Consider the following 23,232-nt stretch of genomic DNA (forward strand, 5'->3'; position numbering starts at 1 on the left):
GTTTTTTTATATCTACACTGGAAGAGCCCAGGCTTACAGCAGGAGCTCAGGTGGTGGCTTGTGCCAGGTATGGGGGTAGATTCGGTGACCAGGTGACATTTTGAGCAGAAATACCCAAATTACGGTATTGCTCCAGGCTGGAAAAAGCATCTCTCCCATCTCTGTTCATCCCAGCAGGACAGAGCAGTGCTGGCTCCTCCCGGTGTGCTGGATAAAGGYGGTCTGGAAGCCGGGGAGGATGGCTGAGTGTCCTCGCCCGTGTGTGGCCCAGGTTGCGATTGCAGAGCTGGACAGGGCTGGGTTTGCACTGCCTGTGACGCTGCTGGGCTGGAGAGGGTGTTCCTGCAAGGGGAGAGCAGGAAGCCAAGCGTGGGAAAAGGAGGGAAAAGGAGGATGATTGTGAGAAGAGTAGGAGGGAAGGAAAGGGCAGAGACAATGGTTCAACTTAGCAAAGAGGCGGTGATTGAGGGTGTGAGGATTTGGCACAGTGTCTTCCTGAAAACCCTCAAGGTCCACAGGAAGAAGGTAATTTTGTGTTTAATTGAGTGCCGTGCCCTGCCGGGAGGGAATCCGCWCTGCACAGGACTCTTGCTTCAGTTTTCCTGGTTTGGCCAGAAGGCCGGGGGTTGAGGGTTGGAATGAGGAGAGTTCTCCATGTTTGCCTCTTAGGCATTTTGCAGTGCAATTCAGGCATTGTTTGCAGGACTAGGACACAAAATCATGTTCTTCTTTCAATCTTCTCCCCACAAGAARCATGCATTTCTCTAAAGCCTGAAGTCAAAGGTCACTACAGTGAAAGACTTTTTTCCAGTGACTTCAGCATTGCGTCTTTCTGGGGTTTTGGAAATTTGTTCCCTTTTTTCCAGGAATTGGTTTTACATTGTCAGGAYTGTTCTGTAGAGAACAAATACATTCATTCTTTTGTATTTATATATATAGACATGGCCATGCAGTATAATTAAAGATCTATGTGCATTGCACATATTCTGACTGGTGTTTATGTTTCGAGGATAGCTCCTTTTTTCAGTTCCTGTTCTATCATTTTGTATTTAAAATGCAAATACAGTTGCCCTGTCCATGGCAGGGGGTTGCAACTAGATGATCTTCAAGGTCCCTTCCAATCCACACCACTGTATGATCTGTCAGCTTGTTATGCKGGCAGTTCTGGGATGCTTTGCTGGTTGATGTTGATTTTACCTCAAGTTTTATCCTTTAGTCATGCATTAAAAACGTAGTTGCATAAAGGGGATAGAAACTAGAAGAGTTTGTTTCAGAGTTGATTTTTTTTTTCCACACAAATACCGTGGTATTCACAAAGCCCCTCAGGTCTGGCTTTGTGAATCTGAGGGTCTCCTGGTTTACATGAACTTTTTGTTTCCCTCTACTCGAAATGAGGAGAAAAAATCCCACTATTCTATGGCAAAATCCCAGGAGATTTCCATTATTTGGACTAAGAATGTCCCAGAGCTTTGTCATTGTTCTGGATGGGCCTGGAGGAGTTTTGCTCGTTTTCCCAGGCCCTTGCTTTGCTTTTCCAGCGCTGCATCTGGGGGTCATACGTAAGGTTACRAATCAAAGCCGGAAGATTTGCATGTTAATATAAACTACATGCAAGTGTTTGCTGCAGAGCTGGAATCCTGAGTGTCGGGAGCCAGAAGGGAGGCTGGGCTGTAGCAACAACGCCTCTCTGCGATCGTGAGGCAGAACTGGGCAGGGAGGGTCTGTAAATACACCAAAACCGCTCGGGGATCATGCATGAAATGGGTTTGGCGGTACCATGGTGTGTGTGCTGTGTCCTCGTGTGGCCATGGGCTGTCTGTGCTCCAGCACTGCTGGGGAAATGCATCAGGCCAAGCCTGCCAATACTCAGATGGGCCCTTGTTCTCAGAGCAGAAAGGTGCTCCAGGAGATCTCCCACAGGCGCAAAYAACTCAGTGCAGAGTGGGTGAGACTTTGGTGTTGAGTAGAAATAGCAATTTCTGGGTCGTATTTTCTCTCTCTGTGTCTTGTCAATCTTGATGCACTTAGCACAGTAGCAAGCAGGTTTTTGTTAGTTCTCATTTGACCAGGCTRTTCCTGTATCCCTGGCCCCAGGGTGCTCAATGACAAAGATCCCTTTGCCTGAAATATGAGCAGAGCTCTACTCGTCCTATTTTGAACATCTCCCAAGTCAATGTCTCTTGTGCAGAATCAATTCAACTTCTCTCTTAAGCCTCTTTGATTTGGCAGCATYCTTCTGATACTTTAGCAATCTTGCTTTCATGTGAGGTTTCATCCAGCACCATGAAGGCAATTAAACTCTTCCTATTGGCTTCTGTCGGTCTAATGATGCTGTAATGGCAGTCAAAACCMGATGCAGGTTGTACCCATTTGGATTTAATGTACAGACATTGCCCTCATCTGAATAGTGTTAACATTGATGACAGCAGAGTGAGCTCTTACAGCTGAAGATTCAAGATGTGTTATAAACTAAGGACAGATTTAAAAGACACTCATATCTGGCTCAATACTTTCTTGTTAAAATCYATTTTAGTTGAAGCAGGATGAAGCCAGATTTGAGTCAATTTTTAAGATTTGTTCCTGTGTGATAAGATGGACAGGGGAAATAAGTAACTTCATATTGGAAAATGATTTTTCAGAAGTGCTGTTTCCCCTTTGTGTCTAACCTTTTCCTTGCACTGACATGATGAKGTAGGAGATGAGAAGTGGCACCTCACTTCCCCATCCAGCACTGGCATTGAGGAATTCTACATTAAGCTATACTCTTTGGGGGTGATATGTTTCATTTCAGAACAACTTCAATTGCAAATCAATTTCTAAAACCTAAAGTTTAGTGAAATTTCTAATTTCTAAAGTTTAATGAAATTGATACAGTTCTTGTATTCAGAATTGGTCAGTGAAACCTCAAAGATGTAGAATTCAAGAGTTTATTTTGTCTGTTGCTTGTTTTATTTTCCAACTCTATTTTTTTGAATGGAGATTCTCATCTTCCACCAGGACACACTTATTTTAGGGTCCTCGTGAAACACCAACCATCTGCTGAGGAGAAGAACCCAAGCACTGCGTTAAAACTGTTTATAAGTCAGATGGCATCCAGATTTAAGAGGCAGTAAGATGAAAAATCTTTACCTCCAAGTGCAGCTGTATTATTTTTGTTTGCTTGCCTTAGACAGCCTCTTTCAGACCCAGCAGAGTATTTGAGAAGGCCACAAGGGAGGCAGGTTTCACAGAGAGCCTGTATGTTCTTGTTTCCATTTTACATTTGTCACTCTACAATTCTAATGCTCTGTAGGCTTGGATGTTGTGTTTTCTAATAATCTGTCAACTCTTAAATGGCAGAAACTGAGTCTTGTGGTTATTCTGCTTCACAAATAGTTCCATCACACATGGAAAGTAAATGCAGGTGGATTGGAACAGACTGGAAACAGAAATATGAGCCTGCATTGTGCTCTGCACAGATGCTCCCCCTCCCTCATGCACACATGTAAATGTAATAGGTGGATCTTGCCCACTTCGTTTGTCTCCTCCCCTTGCAGGGAAGCTGCTCATCTGCTTCCAGAAGCTGGGAAGTGACCAGTCGTTGTTAGTCCTGTTTCTTATTCTCTTTCCAAAAGCTGTAGCTGTTGGATATGCTGGAGTTAAGATAGCCTTGACAGGTCTTTGACATGACCCAGGGTATCAGTTAAAAACAAACAAAGCCCTGCTAATGCAGCACAGATACTGCGTGTCTGCAAGAATCAAACACACCATATTCTGCTCACACACMCCCAAGAATAAACTTGAATGAAGTAATCAAACAAGCCTGGCAAGAGGCTCAGAGGTGGTTTGTAACYAAGCTGCAGGACTCCCAGCTGTTCCAGTTCTGCAGCTCGCTGGTCAAGTTACTGCCACAAATCATGGGTGCAAATTCCACTTTTTGCCTATAAAAGGCCTCTCATGGTCATTTGCATGGCCTTGCAAAGAAATACAGCAGGGAGGTTTTTCCCCTTTTGGCTTATTGCTCTGATTGTGTGAGGCACCTTAGCATCTTCATAGCAGGAATATGCTGGGAGAGCCTGAAGACAGTGTTTAGAAACTCAAGTTGGCAAATGTCAAAAACCTGAGGGGTGAAGTAGAAACTAAATCATAATTTCAGCTGTGGGCCTTAAAACTACTCAGCGCATGAAAAATATGGGAGGCTAAGTATTGTCTTATTCTGCCTGTTAAACACAAGCTGGGTTTGTCATTCAGACACAGCCCTGTYCCATGTCTGGTCTGTCCCCCTGAAGCTAGGAAACCAGCAAAATCACCCAGCCAGGTGCCTCCATACTCAAATGAGTTCCTCTTCCTGTGTTCCAGGGATGTCTGCTGGCTGCCTTGAGGCAGTTGTTTGCTATTCTCATTTGTTTATTAGTACCAGGATTTGGCAAAGAGAAACAGATTTCACCCTGGTTACTGCTCCACCAGGAGGAAGATCTGTGCCCATACAGGTTGCAGTTGTGGTGRGGTTTTCTAAACTAGAATCTTTAGTCTCGAGAGTATGGCTAGATTTGGAGCTAGAAATGAGTTTATTTTTTGTACACTCAGAACAGATTTAGTGTGATATGGCTGAAAAGAGAAGCAGCATTWATCCAGCATTAATCCTTCTATGCTGTAGTTTAGACATGAAACAAGATCCACAAAAGAAATCCGTAAAGGAAGGAAAACTCTCCTATCCCCCCTCCCTGATATTTTTCTCTCCCCTTGTTTGTATGTTTGACTGTAAATTAGCTTGCAAATTATGATGGAAACTGGAATGGCTTTGTCCTGCTTTAGTTGCCTGTGTGGTCGCTGCTCACAGATGAGAGAGAATTGGCAAATGCTAGAGCTGTTCAGTTTGCTCCCTCCCAGCACACTGTAACTCTGCTTTGCTTCCAAAACTTAGGTACGTGCAACATTTGTCCATGGGACCCCTGGGTCATTTTGGCTTTTCCTCAGTTACTTTTTCCCTGTTGGTAATGGAAACACGAGCTGGGTAGAGGGGTGTCCGTGAAACCACATCTGGTGCATGAGAAAGCCAGACGTTCCACACCTGCGTCCAGCCCGCGTCACCCCCGCCTCGGGACTGCTCTGAGGCACCCTGCCCTGGCAGCAACCACTCTGCAAGGACCTTGCCTGGTTGGGGCTCCCTGGGTCTCATGTTTCTTCCAAGTCTCATCTCTGTTTCTCAGCTCAGTCTCCAAAATCCTGGAGTGAGAACAGCTCTGAAGTGGGTTTGAAAATAGCTCTTCCTTGGCCGTGCCCCAGCTGAGCTGCAGCACCTCAGAGACCATCGTGCTGAAAGGTGACCTCATGGCATGGCACCAGTGATGGACTTACTGGGCTTGGGGCTGAGGGTCTGACTTCATCTCTGTGGGAATTTCCCCWGTCTCACAGTGCTTTTTAGGGCCTTTTGAATGCTAGTGAGCTGGGCAAGAAGCCCGTGCTGCGTTCACTGAATCCAGAGTCAGATGTGATCCGAGCCAAGTGAAGGCACAGGTGATGTGTGCAGGAGAAGGGCTTACATTCTCCGTTCTTATTCCTGGAGMATTCCACTCTTCCTCTTGCCAGGCTGGCTCTTGTATGGGGCAGGAATTGAGGACTCTGGGGCTCCTCATGCCCGAGAAATCCCCACTACTGGTGCCAGTGTCTTGTGGGGTGGAAGAAGATAGCTAAAATCAACCACACCGCATCAGGAAGCCAAACAGATTTTCTGCTTTGGTCTTGTGGGTGCCAAAATTGCTGTCTCTAGGCTGTTATCACTTTGAATCCGGATCTTGGCCAGCACCAATTTGTGCTCATCAGCACATCTTTGACGTTAAAATGGTTATGCAAACAGTGAGTTGGTGCAGTGGCTGTACTCTGCTAATTTAGGGTGCAGTGTCTGCTGACTTTGCTGCAGTTTGGGTTTTTTTAATACAAACTCCACCAGGTAAATGAAGCAGCTGAAACTGCTGCAGGCCTCGCAGGAGTTGGGGTGACTTTGCATGCAAGTGGACCAGGGAGCATTCACATGCCGAGCTGTGCTGGTGGAAAGCTTCCAGCTCGCAGGCGGCGATAGTGTCTGAAATGCAGGGGAGAAGGTGCGTCCTTTCCAACTCAATCCCGATTCGTAGGAGGACAAACATCCAACACTTCAATAGGAGTCTTTGAAGAAGCTGACATTTTCCAGGATAAAAGGGGATATCGTGATGGTATCTGCATACAAATTGCACCATAGCGTTGTCTTTTGCATTCACAGAACTCTCTTAATAGCTGTTATTTACTGTAATTACTTACTAAAGGTTAACAACACCCTCTTTTATGTGTGCAGGGATATTYCTGGTTTCTGCTCCTCCATCTTCGTTTTGCCAATAGCTCTTGTATTTGTTCATGTTCTTATCTTGGTTTCATCAGACAGCCAGTTTCAGACATTTCATTCCAGCTCATCTGGCTGTAGACAACAAAACATTAGTCTCTAAAAAAACAATTGAAAAATCGGTCAGATGAGAATAACCAGAATTTGTTACCTCTGGGGTTTCTGCTGGCTAGAACTGGATATTGTCCATTGAAAACAAGACAGTCAATGATAAGGTCATGCCCAGTGACGTTAGAGTGGATGCATTTTGTAGTAGGAAGTCATCTCTCTTCATTGCTTGTGTAGGCAGTAAAYGGAGAGCAGTGACATTGGTTTACCATAAATTTTCTGCTCTGTGGTGGGTAAAGTAGAAGATTCCCAGAGCTAGAATTAAACAATAATTGGTAAGTGATAAAATCCCCCTGGCACCTTGCACCTTCTTTCATAAGCCATGAATATTAAGAGCTACTTATCAAGCTCAGTTCCTGATTAATATTCTCCAGTCTTTAAAGGCCTGCTTCTTGTTTCTCTGAGGAAGATTCTATTTTAAAATACAATAAAAGAAAAAAAAGACTGGACTTATTAAAACTTGAACATTCTTAGTGGCTGGAGCACSCAGTGATTGTACAGTGAGTTGTTTGTCATTTGTACTTCAATTTTCATTTGTTGTTAAGGACCTTTTGTTAAGGACTTTTAAGGTGAAGCATTTGAATAGCATCTGTGTTTTGACTCCTTTGTGGTAATAAACATGGCAGATACATAAAGCAGGTCTCTTTGCCTTTAGTAATTAGTTATTGTAGTAATTTGGAATGCCCATTACAGTTTAGTTGTGTGCAGGAAAGCATTGTACTGACATGAAAGAGCTTGCTCCAAGACATGTAAGGTACTTTGATTTTATCTTCTTTTATCAAGACAGAATGCGCCAAGGACCTGAGACTCCCTGGTGGGTGGGATGTGTTGTGCTGTGTGGTGGCTTGCGTGGCTCAGTTTTGGGGAGTTGTTGGATGCCACAGGAAGCCTTCCCTTGGCTCTGCAGGCGGTTGTGAGAATGATGCTGCCTCTGCCGAGTGTTGGAGCGTGGGATGATTCTCCATATTTATCTGATATTTCCTGCTGCCTCCCTGTCCTGCTGCATTTGCATGACCCTGGGCTCCCSCCGGACTGCTTTTCTCCTTCTCTCTTGGGATATTGTTGGTCACTTTCACAGCAACCCATTTTAAGATCTGAGAAAAAAAAAATGGTGAGGTAAGCTGATGTAATGTTTGCTGCTCATGAAAAAGCTATGGGTCTGACCAAAGCAGCAGAAGTGAGWAACTTCCAAACTCTGATCTGTGAGGGAGAGAAATGTGATATCTAAGGCTTTTGAAACCTCTAGACCTTGCATTTGTAATCTGGCATTTTAAAGATCTGCTTCAACCAAACCATTATTTTAAATGGTAGCTTTTGAGAAGCAATTTCATTTGAGCAAACAAGGAAAAGAAATCAATAGCTGTTTTAAGTTTTGCACCTGTCCCCCACCAAGCAGTTTTTGAGCCCACTGGTTTCTCACTTCACATAGCACCAGGTTATGATTAAAGGCTTGTGTTGTTTCTGCTGTAATTTTTCCATGAAATCGAAGTCAATGTATCTGCATGCTGCCCCATCCATCACTTGCCAAGCTTGAGGAGACTTTAGGTTCAAAACAATTTAATTGCTGTCCTAAATGTGCAGCAAAATCCTGGCTTGATTGAAGTCAGTGGTAGCTTCATTCCCACAGAGCCTGAATTTCAGATCTGGGCATGTGTCTGCACCGTGCAGTGGGGTGCTGCCCCTACCGAAATAAATCCAACCACTTGCCCAGAATATCCCTGTGCACCCAGCTCTGCCCCCTGTTGTGTCATGGAGGTGTTGTGCTACTTACTGCACCACCAAACTGGAATCTTGAAGCAGGATTGACTCCTGCCTGGATTAGATTTGGATCAAGCAGACTTGCAGGCTGTTAAAAATTTCAGGAACTCACACTTTTTGTGGGTTTTGAAGAGTAGCACGGAGAAGCCTGAAGTGCCATGAAATTCAATGTGCCTGGATGTCTGTGGCATATGTGTTTTGTTTCTAGTTTCTGGAGAAAAGATGCATAATCAAAGAAAAATTATAATCTTTATTTGCATGTGCAATATGTTTCTCCTCCTGTCTCATCCCCTTTGTGAGAACTCAGGGCCAGAATTACAGTATCTGAAGTTGCTTTTGGATCCTATTCAGCTCCCATCTGTCATGATCTGTTTTTAATCGAATGGGTTTTCCATCTGAAAGTAGCTGTTGGATAGAGAATGAGTAGAAATATTTGTGTGTGAATTAGCTCAGAGTGAAGCTACAAACTTTTTTTTTTTCCCACAACAAACACATGGAAAAATATTCTTGAGTGTAGTGTGGCTGGCCTGAAAATTGGCAACAGCAGCTTCCTTCCCAGGCTCTGACTCCTCTGCCTTGAYTGCTTGGGTAAGATCTTTAAAGAGGACCTGAAATCTTCATGTTACACAGTCTTACCTCCCCTCCATGAAGCAGGGCAGTGCTGGCATCACCCCTGTGTATATGGCATTGCAGGAGGGAGGTTGGGTGGTTTAGTTTTCCAGGAGAATTATGAGATGCAGCAGAGGAGTAACCTGGGCTTGCTGAGAGTCCTGCTCTTACCCCTGGGCAGTGTTGCCTTTGCAGCCTCAGTGGTCTCTGCCCTGGTGGGAACAGCAGATATGTTTGAGACAATCATGAGAAAGKCTCCAGGTCTCCTTAGCAGCCTGTGCTCAGCATCTCTGATTCTCCCCTCCTGGGCTGCAGGAGATGGGAAGCAGACTGCTTTGGGGACTGAATGTGGTCATAACAAGCAGTGAGGAAAGTATGGCTGCAGGATCTCTGTGRTTTCTGGGAGGACACCTCTCCTACTGGGAAAGAAGAAGGAGAAAAATCCATTGGTGATGCTTGGAAAAGAGTTGTTAAGCCCAATATTCAACACCTCTCCAGGGATTCTCATGCAATAATTTTTATTGGTAAAAGTACAGAAGTAATTGCATCAGCAGTTTGGAAGATGGTCTGGTGTCCTGGGGGAGATGGAGAATAGGGTGATGATTATCCATCCCCCATTGCTGGAGACAGAGAGTTTCACTTCTGCATCCATGGTGAAAGGGAGAGCTCCTGCTGCAGTGCTGTGGCTGAGGGAGGAGGAATGCTTTCCTGTTTCCTCTGCCAGATCGTTATCTCACTCCATATGTGAAACCTGGAAATTGCTTTAAAGACCCAGGACCTGTCCTAGCTGTGATTTTCATTACATTGATGTTGCATGGTCACCCTTGATTGTTCCATCCTGTGTTTGCTGAAGTCTTGTTGTGTATCTATCAAGGCAGCAGGACCAGCATTGGCCTGAAGGCAAGTTTATGAGAGACCAGAACCTGGCACATTTTTAACTTTAAAAAAATAGGTTTGGAGGTACCAGGGTCAAAAGGAAATGTTTTTGTGTGTATGTATATATATATTTAAAAAATTGATTAATTTATATTTAACTATACACACACACACACACACACACACACACAAGTGTGAATAATTTTGTATCACAGCTTCTGACAATACAATGTTTCTGTAAGATGATTGTTTTGGGGAAGGACTAGGGTTGGACAAGGGAAATCCTGGGCTTATTCTGGGCTTGTGTTGCTGTTTCCATCACTGTAAGGAAACAGTGTGGCTCTCACTGTCCGGATTTGCATCACGTTCCAGTGGGTGCCAAAGGTGCAGAGCGGTCCGATGTGACTCAGCAAGGGCCGTGTGCTGGGACAGGGTTCACTTGCTGTCACACATGTATGGGTGTGAGTGAGCAGCTGTGTTGCACGGCTGTGATTCCACAACACCTGGGTTTCCTTTCCATTTCCTGTTGAACTAGAGCCACTCCTTGCTTGGGAAGGGTGGCAGCCACGTCTCCATATACGAAGGCACCCTGGAGCGTGGGGTGAATTAGCACCCTGCGATGAGCTGTTGTTCAGGGGTGGAATAGCTCTCCCAGCCATGCCTGCGGCTGGCCCTGGAACCCTCCAAAGAAGATAGAAGGCTGGTTGTGCTGCCACAGACCAGAAAATGTGGCATTGCTCAATTAGAGCTTTTATCCCAGGCAGCGCAAAATCGGTGGGAGCTGCTGCTGGGGCCGTGTGGGAGAGCACTGAGTACTCTCCTGAGATTGCTGCTGAAGGCTTCAATTTAGGCCAGTCCTGCACCCAGGGCTATATTCATCACTGTGAGCAGGAAAAGCCAGTGAGATCTGAAATGAACCTGTGTTGACTGTTCAGCCTTTGGACGTATCCTGTGCTTCCTGGCCCACGCTGATTTGTGTTTTCTTTTCCCTGGACAGGTCTATATCATCAACGTAACATGGTCTGACCTGACTTCCCAGATCATCTACCGGAGATACAGCAAGTTCTTTGACCTGCAGGTAAGYCTGTCCTGTCTAACATAAAATATGATTTCTACTCATGCTTCTAGTCATGTTTCCAGCTGGGTTAATAGTGCCTTTAAATAAGGCTTTGTGCTTGTTTGGTCTGTTACATGTCATGATCTTGAAACTTTTCAGACTCTGCCCTTGTAGGGTATAAGATAAGTGGGTGGTATGCTCACAGTGAGTAACTTGCACTGTAAAGACATTCAAAGCTGACATTTTCATGAATGGTTCCTATTGAAGAGGGGATCTAATTTTAAATACTTCAGATGTACTTAAAACAGAGAGAGAGCTACATTTTGGGTCCCCAGAAACTACTTACCCAAATAACTGAAAACAACAGAGCTTTTGCACACTCCCACAGCAGTTCAGGAATGGTGATGGCTGTGGAATTTTGCATCCTCTCCTCCTAACAGTCTATCTGGCCAGTCAGTGTCCTGCTGTTTTGTACAGCTCCTTTGCTCTTTTCCGTGMCTGTATATTTAGATTTCATCAAAAGCTTGCTTGCTGGATAGCTGCTGACCAAAGTCTGAAACCAGAAATCAGCTGCTTTGTTTCTGGTAGTGCTCCCAGGCACCTGCATGCGCAGGGGGAGCTTTGGGGCTGGTGTTTGGCAATAAGCCAGATCCATTGATATTTTTGTATCATTGCAGCTTTGTAGACAGCAAAATTGTAATTGCCTGGGGTCAAAATAAAAGTGGTGGTTTGAGAGACCCTTGAACTTTGGGGAAAATAYTGATTTTTTTGGGCTGGAGCTTGTGTTTGGAGCTGGGCTGCAGTTATAATATCAAGTGAGTCCTCACTCTCAGTGTTAAGGTTGTAGCTGACTGTGCTGTGTCCTGGAAAGCAATCCTGAGCCCTTTCACAYGATAAATTAGGAAAAAAAGGATCCCTGATCTGAGCTATCTTGAAGAACTCTAGTTTCATCTTTGCTCCCCTTTATGTTTTATTTCTGCCACTTTGAAACCTGAAGTCTCTAGTTTGTGAGCGCTATCAGTTATGGCATCCTGGCCTTTCAGGTGGAACATGACCATTTCTCCAGCCAGTCCCAATTTCTGTTTGCTGTGTGTCAGGAGGACACGAGAGGGATGTTCTTTAGCTTCYTCTTGTGCCCGTCTCCACTTCTTACTGGGCTGAAATGCCAGGTTTGCCAGTGCCACTGTAAGAGTGTCAGCATCTTCTCTGTGCCTGCTGTACCTGCTGAAGATGCACAGCTCCCTCATCACAAACATTTGTTGTCGCCATGTCAATCGTGGCCAAAACTGTTTTCTTTCTTTCTCTCTTTCCTTTTTATTTTTGCCCCAGTTCTGTTTTCATGTATATGTTGTTCTGGGTCTCCCGGCCTTTCCTGGTAGGTTTGAAAAGTTCCCATCAAGTGTGGAGTTATCAATGGGGTTAGTGTGTTGGACAGGAAATGATGTCTCAATCAGGGAGTGAGTCCTGAAAGGTCCCATTGATAAGTGCAAGGGGGCCTAGCCAGTGGAAAACTCTCGCTTGCCATGAGGCTTCTCCCCCCCACGAGAAAATACAACAAGAAAGTAACAAAATTCCCTTCCTTAACCCTTTTCCCTCCCGGGGATCTCTGTCAGGGCCAACACTGCGTGAGCAGTGACAGCCCTCTACAACAGCCTCTTCAGCTCTTGCAGCGTGAGGTGCAGAGTTACAGAAACTGAGCTCTTCACTTGAGATTTCCACAGTCCTGCTGTGTCTCTGTACCATTCACTGTGTCCATCTGTGCCTCAGTTTCCCAGCTGTGAGATGGGGACAGGGCCCTGTGTGCTCAAGCTGCCATAACATGATTTTAGACTCCCAGAGATAATAGGTGGTGTTTTTTCCTCCCGCTCCTATTACTCTTTCTGGATTTTTGATTATGCCAGGGCATCTCTTACGTGAGGCAAAGGAAACTGGTTTTGGTCTTCAATAGCACCTTTTATTTCCAGTTTTAATGAARCCTGTGAAGAGAGTTGGAAAAGCAAACAAATGTTTAGTGGCACTTTGGGTAACCCTTGCATTTTGGGAAACCTATGGCTCAGTGTGCAGTGATTCTTGCTCAAAGGCAAATTTGCTCCAGATCTCAGGATGACTTCTGCTTTCCAGATTTTTGCTGGAAGCTTGAACTTCTAACCTAGCATTGGTTGAATGAGAGGTTTGGAATCTGATACCATGCATGGTAAGGTGGTCTTAGCAYAATCAATCTACTTTGATAACGTCCTTGCTTATCCCCATGTGGCCCTTCCAGGAGAAAACCAAGCRAATGCTCAGGGAGTAATGCTCAGCCAACTCACAGGCACCACTCATGTCCAAAACAGCTGGAGTCCACAGGTCTCTGCCAACTCCACTCACCCCRCTGTGTCAATGACAGAGCTGCACTTCAGGGCTTCAGAAGCCTGCACGTGTCTCATTTTCTCCGACTAGAAGTGGACGAACAAGGGCTGACTTGTAATGACTTAATCAGGGCTGCAGTGCCTGGCGTTGACAGTGACACTGGATACGACCCRTGGGGAAACTCGGGGGGCTGCCCACGAGCAAGGAGGGAGGAATACAGATAATTAATTTCACTACTCCATTTTCATRTTTCTTTAAAAAAGAGCCCACCCTTTCCCAAATGGCTGTCTCTGTGGGAAGTGGCTTAGTGGTTTTGAGAGCTGTAGCATTAGTAAATACTGCATTTTTTTAAATGCTTCCTTGCAAATTCTATTAGGCACTGCAGGCGGTAAGAGACTGCTCTCTCCCAATGATTCAAATCCCAGGAGAGTTTGGCTGKGCTATTTCAGCAGTGCATAGGCTTCGTTTGGGAGTCAGGTTGTTTTTAAGATAAAGAATAGGGCAGTAAGACTGTACATACTGGATTTGTTTGCCCCACAAAGGTGTAAGAAGTACAGCAAACAGAACCCAAAGCAACAAACCGAGTATCAGCCCTGTGCTGCTTCAGTGAGAGCTGCATATCTGTAAACACTGATTTTAAATTGATTCAGGGCATTGCTGCATCATTTAATTTTGCAACCAAGTCACATCTGCTCCTGAGTGTGGGTCAAATGATGGCAGCAGAATACATGTGGGTGCCAGTGTTTCAGTAAATAGGATTGAAAAGATTGAATTAATTCTGCACACATGAAAGCCTTGCTATAAATTGCTTGTCAAATCCAATTATTTGTTGTCTTTCACCCTGGGGAGGCATTTGCACCTGAGCACCATGTGGGGGCAAAGCTATCTCCTAATGTAATATTGTGAACATTTTCTTGCCCTTGGCTGCAGTGCAGAACAGAGGAGTGTGGAGGAGTGATGTGAACATCACCTGTCAGTAGTGCTGGCCCTTGGTTCAGGCTGGTGCCTCACTGGGGTGCATTCTGTGGATGCTGTTTGAGGTCTCCCATCATCACTGATGGATTTGCTGGTGGTGGTTGCAGAATCCTRTCCTGAGGTGATARTTCAATGATGCTGCTGTTGTCCCCAAAGKAGCTGRGAAAGGATAYTGTTTAATTGGKATAGCAGGGGTAACTCCTGGMATTTTCACTATGTAGTGRAAGACTCCTACAGATGTAAGGCCCATGTTTTTCTTGCTGSGAAGTGCTTTTGGAAGCTGTTAGCASGATGGGGATTTGCAGTTGAGTGTGTACATAAATAACTGCACAAAGCATAAKGTGGACAAGTGTGGGATTGCAGCAGCCATGGACTCCCAGTGGCCATGATGGGCTGGAAAGCAACCACAAAGGTTGCAGCTGGCAAGTATGAGGGAYGGATCTTTCCCCTCTCCCCATATCACCCTTGCAGTTGCTCAGTAGCACCTTGGGTTTTTACCTGTTATGACCCTGGCTGGGTGCTGGTCCCACTGCTAAGAAACCCCCTTCCAGCAGAGTGAGCAGGGAAAATGGACCAAGGATCCATGCCTGGTCTCTCAGCTTCAGTCACCAGTGGTCACCTGCTGCATTTTATCCGGTGACTCCAGGGGTCCTGYTCTGATTCCATGCCTCTGTCACTCAGTGTGGTCAGAGCTGAGCAGGACCCGTGCCTCAGCAGAGCGACCAAACCCTCTGCTCCGTGAGGGTACCTGGGTCTCTGCACAGCTGGGGCAGGACCCTGTCTCACAGCAGGTGAAATGCAGCTTTCTCCRAGGGGAAACACAGCAGCTGGATGTAGCAGCGTGCCACAATCCCCTGTTTTGTGTTTGGCTGCGCAAGAGGCGAACGGCATCCCCGCCGGAGCCACGGCAGGAATGTTAGGTAGGCAGATCTCAGTCTGTCCACACAATGACACACACAGAYGGTTTGGCTGCAAGGAGATGTCTGAAATGTCACAATTTTGAAAGGCAAATAAACAAGGCTCTGTTCAAGTGCTGGCTTTGTGTATCAGCAAAATATCATCTGCCCAATGTGGTTTGCTGAACTAAGCAGGTTTTCTTGAAAGTGGCACAGAAAGAAGAACTCACTAGCAGCCAATAAGAATGTTTAAAAAGTAAAGACTACCAAGAATTTTATTAGGAAGAGGAAAGACATGTAAGTAGTTTTCATCCTGATGCTAAAACATCAAGAGCTTCATTTGTTACTGCCAGGATTATCCTGATTGTTTGTAGAGCTATAATGGAGTAGCTGAACATTGAAGATGACATTAAACAAAAATGTAATTAAAAATAATAAGAAGAAAATAGGTGATAAAAAACCTAGTAATGGCTGCTGGTATCTCTGCTTTTCTTACTCAGACTGGAGCTCAGGTGAATGCTGCTGCTATTACTCATTCTCCTGTTACACTACTCTGTAACAACATCCCTTTCTCCCTTACCCCAAGCTGTATCAAATAGTGTAATGTCCAYTCTCATTCCCAGTTTGGTTGTAACTGTGCCATGTGCCTGAGCACCCTGGATTTCCCTGGGTCACTATGATTTGAAACAGGACTTGGTGGCTTTGGGGTGCAGAGCAAACAGGGAATCAGTTCAGGGTGCCTGCAGGGTAGGTGCCTGATGTAATTCTGATTGAATTGTTTCTATTCACTCCAGTAATGAGTTTGGGTTAATTGCCCTACAGTGGAGACCTACAGCCCTAATTCTGGTGGTCCAGTGCAGTCTAACTCAGTCATGTTTTTGTAGGGCCTCTGATATTTTGTTGTGCATGCTTTCAGCTCTGCAGGAGCAGTGAATGGGCAAGCTCAAGCATGCACTAAGTTTATCAGTGGTGAAGAGTGTAGGTGAGAATCCAATGGGGCAAGTGTGCTCCCGYATTTGCAAATTCTGACTCCCAACCCTCAACCCACCCGGCCTCGTTAGCAGGATGAGCAGGGTCACCCTCTGGTGTTCCCAGCCATCCACAGCAGGGTCACTGCGATGGGTGACCCTCTCTTGTGTAGGTGCCACCCTGTGCAGGGTTCCTGGCTGGCACAGTGGGCAGGGAAGGGAGGGAAGGAGGGCTGCTGTCGTGGCTCCACACGAGATGCAGCTTGCCCCTCGCGGCGTGGGAGGTTTGCCATGGGGAGATTCCCAGCCTCTGACGAGCTCAGGGTGTGTTTGTGCTGGGCTGCGTGTGTGCACCTGAAGGTGCGTAAGGAAACAGGCAGGAAAACTGGAGGAGAAGGTGGGGTTGAATGGGGCAGGGATGGAACAGCATGGCAGARGTTGCTGCATCAAGCTGTGATCCCCATGCACAGTGAAATTGGTGTTTCTCCTGGTGGGCTCTGCGTGTGCCTCCCTCTGCTCTGGGCTGCGCTGGCCTTGGCTGGGACGGTCTGCTTTGCAAGGATCAAGTTTCCCCTGTTCTCATTGCCTTGGTGTGGGATGCTGGGCCTCAGCATCCTGGCCCTGCTGTAGGTGTTGAGAGCTGCTGTGAAATCCTCCTCCAGACCAAGGGCCTGACTCCATATCAGACCCATGAGGTTCAGACCCAGTGCTTGGCTTCAGGAGCATCCCTGATAGTCTTGGACCTGTGGGGATGGAGTTACTGCAASAGCTGTGGGGTTTCATTTGTAAACAGCTTCCTTAAGATCATCATTGAAACTGAAACAAGACTGGGAAAATTCAAAGGAAATCTGAACRTGGGTCTGTCGACACGTCTGTTCCCAAAGGCCAGCGCTGGCTCCTTGGRGAGAAGTGGCACATCCTTTCTTCTAAGTAAACACAGACCAGTTGTTTGCTGCTGTTATCCCAGACAGTGTGTGGAGAGGCTGGCAATGCAAGGTTTGCAGGGGATGCAGAAAACCAGATTTCCAGAAGGAGCCCTGTACTGCTGTCTGTGAGGGCTGACTGTGCCTCCTGTGTTTTGGCAGCTGTGCTGTAACTCCTGCTGCAGCCACGCTTGCATGCCTTGGCTTTCGGTAGGAGAGACCCCTCAATGCCTGCTGTCAGAAAAACAGCCCAGCAGCAAGCTGGTAACAGGCCTTCCCAGGGGAATTGAGATGCYCCTGGGAAGAAATTAATAGCTGACATGGCTCTTGAGCTGAGAATAGTTGTGTGTGAGAATAGTCTATACTGACTTAAAAGCTCTCTAAATACCATTTGTCCTTCTAGCTCTCAGTGCCTTAGGATACCAGCTGGCTTGGGGCAGTATCTTTGTATTCAATGAATAAATTGAATTGTTTATAATTCTTATTTCCATCATTATTTAAATGTTTGCTTGGCAAAACAATCTGTTCAGCTTCCAGTATTTGTTGTTAGAGACTTACACGTCAGACAAAGACGAGGGCCATGATGAGGAGATGGCAAAGTGCCTGCCAAGTTACAATAGAGGTGCATTGAAAGACCATGGCAAAGAACCTGCAGCTGAGAAGGTGACCCAGCCTTTGGGAACCCTCCCCTTCATGCTTCTTCACTTGGGTTCTGTTGGAGCATAAAGCTGACACTTGAATGTTTTCCTTGTGGTGCAGCATGGCAATCTCCTGCATTGGGTGGCCATGGGGCAATGTTTGCTGCTTAACACCAATCCACCTGTCTGACCAGGACATGGGTGACTTTAGAAAGTGAGGTGGTGGCTGAGCCAGCTCCTCAGGGTGACAGCAGCAAGGCTAGAAGAGAGGTGATACCCATGGCACTCTGTCTTGGTGGTCCGGGCTCTTTATGTAGTTAGACAAATGAGTTTTGTTTCTTTGGGTTTCTTTAAGAAATRTTGGGAGCATCACAAATGACTTCTTAGCTGTGTCCTTTTAGCTCTATGTGGTCTGCCTATAGCAGGCACAGAAGAGAGTGAAATTGGTCCAAATTGTTATTTTCTGGAATCATTCCCTTGCTTYCTAGAGTTTTGGTTTGTGTAAGTTCTTACCATCCGTACCTACATCGCCCACTTATCACTGGCTTGGAGGCTGTGAGGTTGATAGAGATCCTGTGCTGTGGAAAGGGCCTTCCTGGATACAGAGAGGACTCTTCTGGCCACAGAAACAAGTCCTTCCTAATGAACTCAGTGACTTACATCAGCTGTGGAGGATTCAGACCTATTTTCATAGCTGTTGATTGTTTTACATGTTAAAAATCCAATGTATCAGGGGCATGAGCACCTGCAAAGTTGTGGTGCTAACAGAGATCTACAAATATGCCTGAAATTGCCAAAAATTCTGAACCATGGTGGAAAGCTTTAGTATGGGGCCCAGACCTGCTAATTTTGTGCCTGGACAAGTATATCATACAAAGGATTGTGCAGAATCATGATAAAAACTGGGCTGAAAGCCTTTTTTCATTGGAATGTATCAAGGCTCAGTGTATACCTCCCATGTAATCCCTCCTCCATCTCCATTATTTTGCTGTTGAAAGCTCTCATCATACATCTCCACAGCAGGACTTAAAGCTCAGCCTTGGGAGCTGCCCACTTGTTTGTTACCCTTGTTCCAGGTTTTGTTTGCTGGAACAATAAAATGCAGGAGAGTGGTTTGGCTGTGGAACCGGCTCCAGCCAAAGCTACAGCTCATTCCCTCACACAGGCAGCAAATTCTCCAAGTGCCACTTTATTAGCATATTTCCTCTTACCAGAGATCAAGATCACCTTTTTTTTTTTTTTTTTCCTGGATTATGTGTGTTAAAATTAAATTCCTTGGCAGGATTTTTCCATGGCCTTTTTTTCCCCATGAAGCACCCAAGCCCTGAAAGTTCGGGCATGACARTTCCACCCCCTCCACTACGTTGTCTCTCTCCCCTAATCGTACTCAGCTTTCAATTATTTATACTGCCGGAAAATTGCATGGAGTTCACACCCCCAGCCCTGAAACACAATTCYGCTTTTGTGCAGGGAATACAATCCTTCACTTTCATTAAGTGTGCAGAGACCGAGATGAGAAGTGCCTGTTGTGTTCGCATCCCTTGGCTCGCGATGAGAGGAGCTGCTTGTTTTCGCAAACGTCCTAAATAGCCCTGGAAGGGTTACGGGGAGTTTATTTACATTATTGCATTTAAGTGCAAATAGAAAATTGCCCAGCCATAATGGAAAGTTTATGCAGGGCTCTGTCAGGGCTCTTTTCCATGTCACCTCACCCCTGCCGGCTTTCTGCTCTGACAGGCTCAGATGTGGGAAGGCCTTGTCTGGAAGGAGCAGTAGCTCTTGATACTGTCACACCATGGTTTGCTTACAGGACACAGGAAAGCATCAACTGGCATCTCTTCCACTGTGGGCTGTGTGCATTCCTGCCTCCTATAGGAAAGGCTCCTGATCAGGCTCACCCCAGCCTGATTTATGAGCACTGGGTGCTATTTGCTTCTTCCCCATAGCATGTAAATGACTGATCTTTTCATCATCAATGGATGGAGCATGAAGCTGGGAGTTTGTTTGCCCCTTCTTGCCTCAAGTCATGGCGTGGTTCTCCTTTTCTGCAACCAGAGCAGTTTCATGTGTCATGCAAACACAAGTATTCCCACTGCAGAACAGTCTTTTGCAATTTCCACTTCCCCTCTTCAGGGGAAGCATTGAAGTGGAGCGGTCAGGGCAGTGAAACCCACAGAGCTGAGCAGGCACATGGTGAAGTCACGCAAAAAGCAGGAATAGTGATGCTCTGGGGGAAGCACATCTTTGTGTACACTCCTTCCTCGGTGACCCATTTGAACAGCATTCAGCCAAGCTGAGGGCTTTGCTTTTTTTTTGCATTTTGCAAGGATCATGTTTTTGCATTTAAAAAAGGAGTGCTGGTCTGTAGGATCTGTGCAGGAGAGGGAGGACCTGAACTTTTATAGTACCGCAGCTCCTTTGGCAATGCCCTGTCTGGGAGCCTGCTGAGTCCACACCTGCCATTGAGCATTTGCCCACACAAGTGCCCAAAAATAAAGTTCTGCTAAGTTGTCCCATCTGGGACCCTGTGAGGGTGCAAAGGCAGCAGAGCAGGGAGTTCCAATCCAGTGAGGATGTTCCCACTTCAGCAAGTTGCTGACAAGTTCATGGTGGCAGGAGCCGTGAAGGAACTCACAGACACTGAGTCCTGAGACTCAGAAAAGCATCCCAGTGTGTTTAAAATAATCTCTGTATTCTGTAGTACAAGCAGAGGCCTCTATTAAAGCTGTTCTTGAAGCATCAGTGTCGATGCAGGGTGCCTCTGACTCACCTGATCATTCAAGGGCAGATCCTAATCAATTAATGGTGCTTGTGCAAACAAGAGGTAACATCAGAGCCATCCATGTGCCTGGGTCTTGATGAATTTGTTTTTTAAAGGGTGTGTTAAGAAAACCAGTGAGACTTGCTGAGCTGCTACTTTCAGCCAGGTGTTTTGAGAGGTGAAGAATAAACCACAAAAACACTGAAAGAGAGGGGAAAATGCCRAATGGGAAGAGATTAGAAAGCAAACCAGAAAAGGACTGAGTAAAATAAGAGGGGAAAAGTTCTTTCGAAGGGCTAGGATTAGTTTAATGATTCAAGGCTTGTCTTACAAGGGAATACACCTTATCCACCTGGAGCAAAAAATTATTTCACAGGCTTTTCCCTTTATCTGGCTAATACCTGGCTTTTGACAGCGCAATGAGTTGGGATCTTGTGGCCTCTCTGTCATCTGGGGATCTTTGAAATCSAAGTCCAGGCTTTTCCTGGTCACTACAGTGATGTGCTGCTGCTTGAACAAAACTGGCGTGTGTCTTCCTGGTGAAGAAAATGGGTTGTGGTGTGGCAACTGCATCCTTGTAACAAGTCCAGGTTATCTGGTAGTTTTTTGGTGTGTTGTAACTGTGCAGCTTTGCAAAAACCTCTGTTTCCTTGTGCAACACTCCTTGTGTGTTACTGTGCTGAGGGYTGGAGGGTGCCGGTTGCTTGCTTGTGAGGGTAGGATTTAGCATTTGATGCTTCAGGAGGTGGTAGAGATTCATTTGCCWTTGGATTCTGGGAATAAGGCAGATGGAGCAGGTTGTGTGCCCCATGAAGGTGGTCCCTGGATATCCTTATGTAAGGGGAAAAGTTTGCAAAAGGTGCTTCCAAGGTAGAGAGGAGTCCTACAAAGTTTCGGGTTTATTCTGGGTGTGGGACAGCCCTGGATTATGCAGCTGAGCAGGGGTGTGCTGTGAGCTGCAGGAGCTCCAGGGCTGTTAGTGCCTGCCTGTTGTTGTTAGGAAATTTCATGCTGAATCCTGTTCCACTCTTAGGTTGAAATATATTTCATTGCCTTAATGTGGAAATGTTTTTTGTGTAATTAGGAGCTCGGAGTCTGCGGTGTGGAAGAAGGAGGGGGGAACTTCTGGTGTGGCAGGAAGGTTATCTGGAAATATCCACCCATAAAATGGGGGCTATAATCAGCCCTCCTGGAGAAAGTTTATTCATTAATGTTTGTAAAATGCTTTGAAGTCTTTGGYTTGGAGTGTTTTTAACAGAGCCAAATGTTAGCTGTATTACAGTAGCTAAACCAGACTGTAATGACCACATTCCCTCTCCTTTCCCTGAGCCCCCAGCCATTTCTGGCAGGGTTTGGTGAAGAAGTGAAACATCAGCAGAGTGACCAAAGAGAAGTGAAGTGCTCAGCAGAAATATAAATACTGCTTTTCTTTCTTGGGATTATGTCCTGGTCCCATGGAGTCTTGTGGTCAGAAATGGAATTTGTAGAAGGGATGAGGAATTTATTTCCAAGTTTGTACCACATTATCCCAGTTGATAATTGGTTTAGGGTCCTCCTGAGTTAGTACACACTGGTGTCTTTGGGTGATTACAGTTATCCTGGCTTGTCTCCATGGGAAGTCACCTGAGCCACACTGGAATGCTGGAATGGGAGGGAGACATGGCTGCTGATGGAGTGCATGGTGAGCAGRGGAGAGACTTCACTGGGGCAAAACAAGTGGGCCCCAGAGCAGGATGTAGGGGGAGCTGGTGTGACAGGCTGCTCAGCTCTGGCTGCCCCAAAAGGCCTGTCCATGTCTTACAGCATTCTTTTTCAATAACAGAATAGCGTCTGCCTTTTGTTTTGCTTGATTTCTGGAGGTGAAACTTGGTGATGGCATTGGTGGCAGCAAGGATCGTATTTTCTCATGGGCAGGAATTGGGGTGGATTCAGTCCATGCTGTGTCCCCGGAGTACCTGTGGATGAGATTGTAGCATAGAGACAAGCAGGTAAATGCATGTGCTAGGAGTCGTGGTGTAAGGACAAATCCCAAAGARTGAGTTACTCTTACAAAATTGTTCTCGGGGCTTGCAGGCTTTTGTTCTGGGTGGCAACTAGGAATATCTCATTAGGATGACCTGGTGTGTCATGTGGGTGGCCAGCTCTGACCCTGGCTTGTGATGTATCCATTCCTGGCCTCACCCAGGGTTAGGCTGGGATGGCTTCCTGCCTYGGGGACTGCATTGCTAAGCTTTGCCTGGAGATTTGAGGTGCCCAAGTGTGCCTTGGTTCAGGGGAGGCTGCTCTKCATCGGGATGATGGGTCTCAGCTGAGTGAGAAAGGAGAGATGTCAGCAGCCCAGAGGCAGAGTCCGCTGTGTTGTATGCACCCTGTAGCAAGGGTGGCTTGGCAAAGCAGAGGAACCAGAAACCTGCTGTTTCTAGAGATCCATGGTCCTTTGAAAGCGCTCTCTGATTGTGGAGCTCACAGCCAACGCCTCTAATCTCATCTTTCCTCCAAGAGTCCGGTCCCTGGAAAGATGCAGCTCTCCAAGAAGACATTCCAGGGGGGTTTAATCACTGTGCTCGCTCCAGCGCTGCTGCATTTGTGGTCTAAGCACCTGCTGTTTCATTTAATCAGCAACAAATGGGAGGCGTGGGTTGGGGCAAGAGAGAGCAGCACCCTGGTGAAGTATTTGCTGCGATGTAATGTATTTTATTTCAGGTCCGGAATGGAGGCCATGAGGAACATTTTCCAGAGGGCTCCATAAACCACCTCTGTTCATGGGGTGATTATTTGAGGAGGGAGGGGAGTGTGGATTTAAATCGGTGCCGCTAATTTCTGCAAACAGCCACATTATTTTTAATTCAYACTGCAGACTCCCTCCACCCATGGCTTGATGCTGGGAGCTGTGAATTTTCCACGTCATAACAAAGTTCCTCTATAAAAGAGAGCCCTTTAAATATATTTTTAAAAATTG

The 23,232-nt window shown here is 46.1% G+C and overlaps 1 protein-coding gene across 2 annotated transcripts in view; it reads left to right on the top strand.

The window, feature by feature from the left end:
- The window catches only part of SH3PXD2A (SH3 and PX domains 2A), a 234,843-nt gene that overhangs the window by 30,829 nt on the left and 180,782 nt on the right, over positions 1 to 23,232 (top strand). For both annotated transcript variants that reach the window (XM_057379494.1, XM_057379484.1), the window contains exon 2: positions 10,704 to 10,784. In XM_057379494.1, coding sequence (XP_057235477.1) covers positions 10,704 to 10,784 — 81 coding nt within the window. The remainder of the gene's footprint in view (positions 1 to 10,703; positions 10,785 to 23,232) is intronic.

Source organism: Malurus melanocephalus, unplaced genomic scaffold, assembly GCF_030028575.1.
Source record: "Malurus melanocephalus ecotype Western Australia unplaced genomic scaffold, MMel_1.1 scaffold_12, whole genome shotgun sequence".
In the NCBI taxonomy this organism is placed as follows: domain Eukaryota; kingdom Metazoa; phylum Chordata; class Aves; order Passeriformes; family Maluridae; genus Malurus; species Malurus melanocephalus.